The 9,116-nt window shown below is 33.5% G+C and overlaps 2 protein-coding genes across 5 annotated transcripts; both read right to left on the bottom strand.

Annotated features, from left to right (window-relative positions):
- Nucleotides 1–825: 825 nt before the first annotated feature.
- On the bottom strand, nt 826–3,986 carry LOC114382084. Of its 4 annotated transcripts, XR_003660172.1 has the most exons (8): nt 3,900–3,986; nt 3,709–3,751; nt 2,823–2,907; nt 2,587–2,714; nt 2,420–2,518; nt 1,696–2,320; nt 1,267–1,585; nt 826–1,149 (listed from the first exon to the last, which is right to left on the bottom strand). XR_003660172.1 is itself a non-coding variant. In XM_028341320.1 (6 exons), exons 4-6 carry the CDS (start codon nt 1,798–1,800, stop codon nt 985–987), a joined length of 441 nt encoding a protein of 146 aa, XP_028197121.1. In that variant the 5' UTR covers nt 1,801–2,320; nt 2,420–2,714; nt 2,823–2,907; nt 3,709–3,968; the 3' UTR covers nt 826–984. The 4 variants fall into 4 exon arrangements, 1 of the variants encoding a protein (XP_028197121.1); XR_003660171.1 differs by having other exon boundaries at nt 3,709–3,985; XR_003660173.1 differs by having other exon boundaries at nt 826–1,127; nt 1,415–1,585; nt 3,709–3,985.
- A 552-nt stretch (nt 3,987–4,538) lies between these two features.
- Nucleotides 4,539–8,817, bottom strand: LOC114380852 (probable serine/threonine-protein kinase PBL2). The gene is made up of 6 exons (XM_028339936.1): nt 8,462–8,817; nt 7,293–7,603; nt 7,067–7,202; nt 6,587–6,723; nt 6,373–6,496; nt 4,539–5,386 (listed from the first exon to the last, which is right to left on the bottom strand). Exons 1-6 carry the CDS (start codon nt 8,520–8,522, stop codon nt 5,007–5,009), a joined length of 1,149 nt encoding a protein of 382 aa, XP_028195737.1. The 5' UTR covers nt 8,523–8,817; the 3' UTR covers nt 4,539–5,006.
- Between the last annotated feature and the right edge of the window lie 299 nt (nt 8,818–9,116).

Genomic DNA, 9,116 nt, shown 5'->3' with positions numbered 1-9,116 from the left:
CTGAATAAACAAATGTTTATTGACATGAAGTAAGAGATGGTAAATATCAAATATGCAATTTAGAAATGAGGGGCTAAAACTATAGTCAAACATTGACAACTGGAAAAATTTGGTATGTAGGAATCATTGCATTTCCATGTAGAGGCATGGGTTGGTGGCACTGCAGAAAAGTTTGACATGAAAGATATTGTCTATGGAGCAATAGGTTGTCAATCTAGAGAGTTCTATTTATTTTCATTACAGGTGAATTTATTATATTAAAACATGGGGAAAAAAAGCGAAGACAAATTTGGATGAAAAGTGGTCTAGGTGTATAACACCAAAAATAACAGTATGTTATTGTATTATCATGAACTGCTTCTTAATCTACAATCAGATTTTGTTTATTTGCTATCCAATTTCGTTGCAAATATTAAACCATTGAATTCTTTGTTGCACAAGGATGGTGATGTTGATTTGAACGCTTCTCCTCAGACACTTGATAGGCTGCTGGGTTGTGTCCTTGCATTTATTTTTTAATATGTAATATATGAGTCAATTTTGTTGATTTAAATGACTTATAATTAATTTGAAAGTTAATAAAAAGTGTGTTTTTATTATAGAATGTTAGCTTAGGTAACTGTTAAGCCAACATATGTAAAAATTAAACCAACCTGCATCCTAACATCCAAAATCTAAATTCCTTGCCAAAAAAAGTCACCTTAATTAATTAGTTAACTTTAGTTGTGTATATTGATGAGAATTTTGATTACAATGGAAAAACTGATAGAAAATATAATTGAAATTCAACAATATTAACAAACAAAATAAGGTAAACTCAAAAAAGCCATTTTTTCATTCCACCTTAGGAACACATAACATATAACAATTTTTTAAAAATTTACATAGAGACACAACAACAAAATTGTTAAATGTTTGGCCAATATTACAACTTGATGATAACATGATTTAAAAATGTCTTAGAAAACTTCAAAGTAGGCAAATTCATTCAATTTGATGATGTCTTGCTAATTTGTTAGCAGAATGTTGGGCGGGTGAAATTTCAGAGCTTCTTGGTTCATCATCCAATTCATCAGATGATAGCTGCTTTGTGGGTGTTAATGGAATCCTTAGAAGTGGGTCATGATCTGCTGTGACAGACACAAATTGCTGCATAAAACATTAACTAATTAGTAAGCTGAATGTAAAGTTAGCATGAGTTTATTTTTTATTGCCATCATGGCAGAATACATCAGAATGAAAGAAAGAAGAACAATCTTAGCTTACAGATTCAAGTTGTGTAGGAATGTTGGAGTCAAGGATTGGACTATCGATCTTGGAACATGCTTGCATGATATATAAATTGAGAGTAACCAAACATATGGAATATATTGCTATTATGAAAACAACTAAAACATAAGAGACAAAACACTACCTCAGTATCAGGAAGCATATCCAGCACAACATTGATCAAATCTAATTCATTTGAATATTTAAGAACAACAACATTCTTGAACTTTGGTTGAACCTTGACTTTAAATGCAAGGACACAACCCAGCAGCCTATCAAGTGCCTGAGGAGAAGCGTTCAAATCAACATCACCATCCTTGCGCAACAAAGAATTCAATGGTTTAATATTTACAATGAAATTGGATAGCAAATAAACAAAATCTGATTGTAGATTAAGAAGTAGTGCATGATAATACAATAACATACTGCTATTTTGAGCCTGTTGACTTCATCGGCTGATTGGCCAATCAAATTTGCACATTCATGGTCCCAGAGTAAGAATTTTGTATTTTCGTCCTTGTGGTTAACCATCACTTCAATTCTATACTTGCCAATGTAGATAACATCGTAAAAACAAGTGTTTAATGAAGTGCATACCAATTGAGCAGGCAACCAATGACCTTAGTACAAGTTGATCATTGTATTTGCCACATGCACATGTGAATGGCACAGTCTGTATGTTAGTTTTTTTTGTGGCATTGACTGCAAGCTAGGTAACACCATGAATGATTATCCATCACTATACTTGTAATGGTGCCCACAATAACACAAACAATTTCCTGCATGACAAACGCTGGCATTAAATTTTGTACAAAGTGATGGTAGAATTGAATAAGGCTAGCCTAATTGGAGTTTTAATCAGCCTAGGTAAACAATAAATATAAATAAAAGCATGACCTCCAAAATGGCATTAATCTGACAAATGGTTTTTGCTTCAGCCTTTGAAAGAAATGCATCCTTTGATGATAATTGAGTTGATCCTGAAACCTGTGCACTGCCTTGTCCAAGAGGTGTCAAAACTGACTTGACCTCAATACCTAAATCTGAAAGCCTATAGGAATAGAATAAATACGAAAGTGTAGGAAAACATAAGCAACATACTTAATAGATAAAACTTTTAAATACAGAACTAACAACATTAACAAAAGACCTCTCACTGAATTCTTGTATTTCCAACACAAGTTCATTGATCATTAGTTTTGACGCTTTCAAAGAATTTCTCACTGAGGGTGGATATGATCCTGTATTTCTGAAAAAGAAAAAGAGCAGATGTCATTTAATAAGCATTACAATTGACAAATTTGAGATTAGACTTACCTTGTCCTTCTTTGATTCTGGCATACGTCAAAAGAATAATGATTGGCCTATCATTTTCAAACTCATTCAAGTAAGCTAAGAATTGCAAGCAGTAATTTTCCCAAAGAGTTCAAGATAGCACTTCGCCACTATGAGAAACAAACAACAATAAATATATCAGTATCTCAATTTATAATCACCATGAAATACAAAAAACAATTACACAGATAACAAAAAGTCAAATTCTAGAACATAACCTCAGGTCCTTCACTTTAAAAACAATCCTGGTATTTTTTGATTAGACATGCTGGAACACCACTTCATCAAGGACGCCAATAATGTCTTAAGGAAACAAAAAGCAAAGATATGTCATTTTAAAACCCATAAATTTGTCAATAAAAATGAATGCACAAATTGTAGGTGGACCTACAAACCAAGAGGCCAGTTTGAAAATGACCAGCAATGACATTAGAAAAATCCGCAAATTTAAATTTCCTAAAAGGAGGTCATCCAAATCGGATTGCCTTACAACAATAACTCCAGTAAAAACTAATTTATATTGATGATCACAAACTCTGAATTGACCATCATTCTTCATCACTTTAAAATTATGCATGACATAAGTACAATTTTCCTTCAAATCAGCCTTCCAAGACTTTAGCTGATCTTGTTTACAAAAAAACATGAATTTCATCTCCCTATAATATACAAAGTATATAAATAGTTGATTGAATGGTCAATAATGTAGCAATCCAAAAAAGGAATAAAACCATACATTAAAATTAACAATAACCATTTCAGCTTGTTCAGACTTATTGGGGATCCCAATGAACCAAAGATCAGTGACCCTTACAACAAGTATAACAAAAAAGGCAGAAAAACAGGGAACTCAACAAAGTTAGCAAAGAAGCAAAAACAAAGTGGAAAAAATCACACAACATGAATCAACCTTAACTCTCCCTACAACCAGTAAGAAGTGAAACGCAAGCATGCATAAACATACAACAACGTTGTTGCAAAAGAAGCAAAAACAAAGTGGAAAAAATCACACAACATGAATCAACCTTAACTCTCCCAACAATCAGTGAGAAGTGAAACACAAGCATGCATAAACATACAACAACGTTGTTGCAAAAGTATTACCTTAATTTCTGGAAACAAAACCGAACAGCATAGCAAAGCCAAACTGAAAAACAAACCAAACTCAGGCAAAAACAAAGCAGGAAAGTTAGCAAAGAACCAAAAATAAAAGGTGAAAAATAAGAGAAAAAAGGTAGAAAAATAGGTGCAGTCAGCCGCAAAAACAGCCACGCATACCATACTAAAAAACTCACAGCTTAAAATGCATAAGTAACCAAAGAGGAAAAGAAGAAGTGATCCAATAGAACGCACCACCCGAAAACCACAATGACGGGATGATAAAAAGCACTAACCCAAAACCATAATGACCCGAAAGCTTTAATCATCAAACGACGTGGCACAACAAAGGAGTGCAAACTGGTTTAATCAACAAACATATGGCACAAGCAAAGGAGTGGAAACTGGACACACAAAATGACCCAAAACCCAACAAAAATGTCATGTGTCAAAATTTTAAGCAGGGGCACGTTAGGGTTTTTACTTAGGATTCTCTTTTAATATATAGTATATAGATATATTATTTTACGTAATATATTAAATATGTGCAAGTGAATATTTAAAGTATCCCTACGTCACTCATGTCCGTACTCGGACCCAAACTCATTAATTTAGTGGGTGGGTTATTCTCCTTCCATCGTGGGTATTTTTTTCTTAAATCCCACTAAGATTAGGTCCAATTTCCTGCTTAATGTAATATTATTTCAATAATCTAAGATATAGACCATTTAAGAAAAGTATAAGATATAGACCGTTTAAGAAAAAAAAACGATTCAATAATAAATTAAATGAGAAAAGAAAATTTGAATTAAGAGTTTTAAAATAACAACAATGGATACAAAAACCTCGTTATGTTGTGATTTTGAGTTGCCAGTTGCCACTCTTCCATACGCAACAAGTAGTATTCCAACAGATTGATATAATACAATTAGTCCAAACATTGAAGCGTAAAGCTATATATCCAAAGCAGACATCTTACGAAGAAGAAAAAAATGCCCGCTTAAACATATCCATTATTAACTTTAATTTTTTTTTTCCAAATTTGTATATAGCCATCCTAAAAGCTAAAAAATTTCATACAATGTAATAAGAATCTATAGCTGCTACCACAATGTATACTCTACACTCAATAACCCGCAAAGATGGCAATTCTTCGCATATGCAAAGAAATGAAAGGACAAATCATTTGTGGGTATAACATAGTATTCTTATGTTCTTTTCTTTACGGATGAATATAGAAAGTATTCACCCAAAAAGTGAAAGAGAACAAGCCAAGTAGCTCAGATATACTTTGCATTTCCATTTTACTTTTGTGAAGGACCACCAGATATTTTGGTTGAATGACTCTCATGTTTCGGTGTCCGCGTAAATGAATTTGAGGAATTAAGTGCTTCCAATGCTGCTAGAACTTCCACCATAGGTGGTCTAAATTTGGGGTCAGTGTTAAGGCATTGCAATGCAAGTGCAGCTGCAGCTTGTGCTCCTTTCTTGGAGTATTGACCCCCCAATCTTGTATCCATTATTCTCAGAACTCTTCTGTTATCATTTAAGAATGGCTTTGCCCAATCCACCAGGGTCTCCTCCGAAAATCCAGGTCCATCGTCTTCCACCGCACGCCTTCCGGTTAGTAATTCTAACAAGACTACACCAAAGCTGTATACATCACTCCTTGGGGTCAAATGACCTGTTCATTAATTTAAAATCCAACTTAAAAATAAGCAAATAGATGATCATTAAATTTTATTTAAAAAAATATGCACATGGAAAAATTGCAAATAAGAGTTTCAATTAGAGTTACTAAAGGATCCCAAAACAGTTTTGCTAGAGTTATAATATAAAACTTCTCATGTATCTTTCACCTAACAGGTTAAGCTTTTGATGTAGTTGGTTCATGACAGATATCAAAGCCTCTATGACTAAGTGGTCAAGAATTCGATACTTGCTGTCTCCATTCTTCTAATAGAAGATTTAATTTCTTCACAAGGTGGGTGGGGCTGTTCATTTATTGGATGAGTGTAAGTGTGAGTAATAAGTCTCACATTAGACAGAGATGGATACATTTTGAGCAACATATAAATAACAACTCATATACCTAATGTTTTAAGGCTTTGGGTGGATATAATGCCAAATTCACTTGTGTGGTTGACATATGGCCTTCTAATGGATTCTAATACATTCCACACACACTTTAAGCCCAAGGGGCTATTACATGAAGGGCCATGTTAGAAATGTAACAATATTCATGTCTGAAACCGAACAGTTTAAGCTTTCAGGATAGTTGGTTTATGAAAATTTTGGAATTGTAAAGCAAATATGCTCTGCCAGTTCCTATATATTTCAGTTAAACTGCATAACCAGCAATTCTTAAAATCATTTGTGTGACAGTTTTAAGCTACCGGTCTGCCTTGGTGAGAATGTTAACAAGCAGCATGGAAGAACCTAGTTTATTATTATTTTTTCATCCTGGAACAGAACTAGAAGAAAAGGGAGAATAAATAAAATGACATCAAAGTGAATTATGGAATTATTTATTTTATGAATTAGTATCTAGAAGAAACAAAATAAGTAAAAACAATAGAAAGATATATTGGAAACAATTTTAACTAAAAAAACAACTAGTCTGAGCTAAATTTAGATCTCAACACTTTGATCAAGACAAAGGAACTATACCTGTAGCAACATACTCTGGTGCAGCATACCCTTGAGTTCCTATAACTCTAGTTGAAACGTGAGTATTATCTCCAGTAGGACCATCTCTTGCCAAGCCGAAATCCGAAAGCTTTGCATTGAAGTCCTGCATATCCATTAGGCTACTCTTTCAGAATGGAAACTCACATAAACCAGTCGTTACAAAATGACTGACCAAACTTTTAATATCACATACCGAATCAAGTAGGATATTGGAAGCCTTTAAATCACGAAAGATAACATTTTGATCCAGGGAATGTAAGAATGCTAATCCTCTTGCAACACCAATTGCAATGTTGACCCTTGTAACCCAGGCCATAGGTTGAACACCTTCTGCAGAAATAGAATACAAAATTTTAAGGTATGAATATGATGAATAAATAGCAGTCATGGTTCTGTTCAAAATAGTATTCTAAAATATTTAAAACAAAATCAATGTTGGGAATCAAAATCACATAACCAAATAAATAATCCCAATAATCATCTTTTGAAAAGCATAAATAACATTTGCAGGTATCCCTGAAATGTCTACACACAATCATGTAATTCATTAAAAATGTCTTTATTATACTCTTTCCTTCTGTACAAAAACTACTGAAATATCAAGAAGATAGGGACGGGAAGTGGGACAACTGAGAGAACAAATATGCTTAGACTTAGAGTGAAATGTACTTACTTCTGAATAAATGATTCTCCAAACTTCCTTTTTGCATGAACTCATAAACCAGAAGCCGGTTTTTACCTTCCAAGCAATAACCAATAAGTTTCACCAAATTTTCATGCTGAAGCATCCCAAGATAATTCACTTCTTGCTGCCAGCACAAAGATTGCAAAATTAGTCATCAGTAGCAAGCAAGACCAAAAATTAAAATGCGTTGGCTTATGGTTCTTGTTACACATACAAGCCATTCCTTGTGGCCTTGGAAGCTTTCTGGCTTAAGATTTTTAATGGCCACTACAATTCCAGTGCCTGGTTTTGTAGGACCGTATGTGTTCTCATCAATCCATCCTTTGAAGACACGCCCAAATCCTCCCTCTCCGATTAAATTTTCTCGCCGGAAGTTCTTAGTTGCCTCTTTTAGATCATTCAAGCTGAAGGACTTAAGGTTACTGGAGATGGATTTGGGAACATTTAATTCTGAAGTTGTTGGAGCAGATCGTTGTTCAGAAGAATTTGAATACTGCTTTGGCTTACTTGCAGGCTTCTTACTTCCTGTTATTAGATGAAAAGCAAGTTAAAAGCAGCTATGAGATTAACTTTCTAAAAGCTTGTAATGCTAGTGTAAGGAAATATCTTATCCTAAAATTGACAAAGAAGTTATGGAGCAATGCTAGTGCTTATAATTTGCAATTAACATAGACAACAAAGTATAAGCTTTAACAATATCACAGAAAAAATTGACACACATGGCTCCACTGACTTGTCAGAACTCTGAAGCATAAATTTCCTTGCCTTCGTCAAAACATGTAATAACCTTATTCGTTGATGCCTTATTCTTGACAACAAAGCAAATGGAAGGGATTTTAATTAATTCCAAGCATGGTTTTGAATAGCAGTCATAGACTCAATAGTCACAGTTGCAATTTCGTCAATCCATGACATTGTGAAAAATTGGAGGAAAATGCGGCCGATACAGCTGCAAATGTGGTCATAGTGAGTAAAAAAATCTTTACATTGCAGCTGCAATTGCGGTTGCTGACTACAATTTAAAACCATGATTCCAAATAAAGTATCTCCTAAACTGTAAAATTGTACACCATACTTTGCAACCTCAATGCAAGGCAACCTCAGAATCTTCATTTTTTAATCCCAAGGATTAGACAACAACAAATAAATCGAACAGCCTATAATCTTGAAGTGTTACATCACATGAACAACAGTTATATACTTCAGAAACTAAAGAGAAAAAGTGAAAACACTCATCATACACAACCACCAAAAAGTCAAACTTAAACCAGGTTACATGATTAGTGCACAAATGAAGGGAAACACACATGGTGGCATCAAATAAAACCAAATAAGAAAGGAAAGGGCCCCAGATAAAAATGATTAAATTGAAGAGAAACTAACCAGAGAAATTGGAGGAAGAAACATGAGCAACTGGTTTTCCTTTTGCACAAGCGTTTCCCATGATGAAAAACTATTTTGTTAGACCAAACCAACAAAATTCATGAAGAAAAAACAAAAGAAGATGAAAAAGGGTGTGAACGAAAAGTCTCGAAATTGGAAGTATTTATCTGATTTAAGTTTAACCAAGAATAAGAAAATGTCCACGGCTATGCCACAGTTAGCAGAAGAGGCAGAGTCGTCAATTTCAGGTTCAACCAAAAAATAATTAAAAATAGAATAGTTGCTTCGATGAAACTTCATGGAACTAGTGCAAGCTAAGCACTCATTGAACGGGTCACATTTTGAGTACGTGTAGACATGGCACTGCGCTTCAAACGTTGTGACATGAAAAATTGAAAGAAAGAAAAAACTGAAAATAGACTTTATTGTATAAGGATTTGAATTGTTAATTCACAGATTATTATGATTAACATTATATTACATTTTTATTATAAGATTTTTAGTTTAAATTAATGCAAGTAGACAGTTTAAAATGTTTTTAGAAAATAATTCTATCAAACATTTTTAACTGAAAAAAATTATTAAATTTAATCATATAAGATTTTAAAATAAACAGACGCTGAATTTGGCCTAACAGTTACAGTTAAAGTGTAAA

This window comes from Glycine soja, chromosome 13, assembly GCF_004193775.1.
Source record: "Glycine soja cultivar W05 chromosome 13, ASM419377v2, whole genome shotgun sequence".
In the NCBI taxonomy this organism is placed as follows: domain Eukaryota; kingdom Viridiplantae; phylum Streptophyta; class Magnoliopsida; order Fabales; family Fabaceae; genus Glycine; species Glycine soja.
Note: the sequence above shows the minus strand (reverse complement) of the source record. Positions and strands in the feature narration are given on the sequence as shown.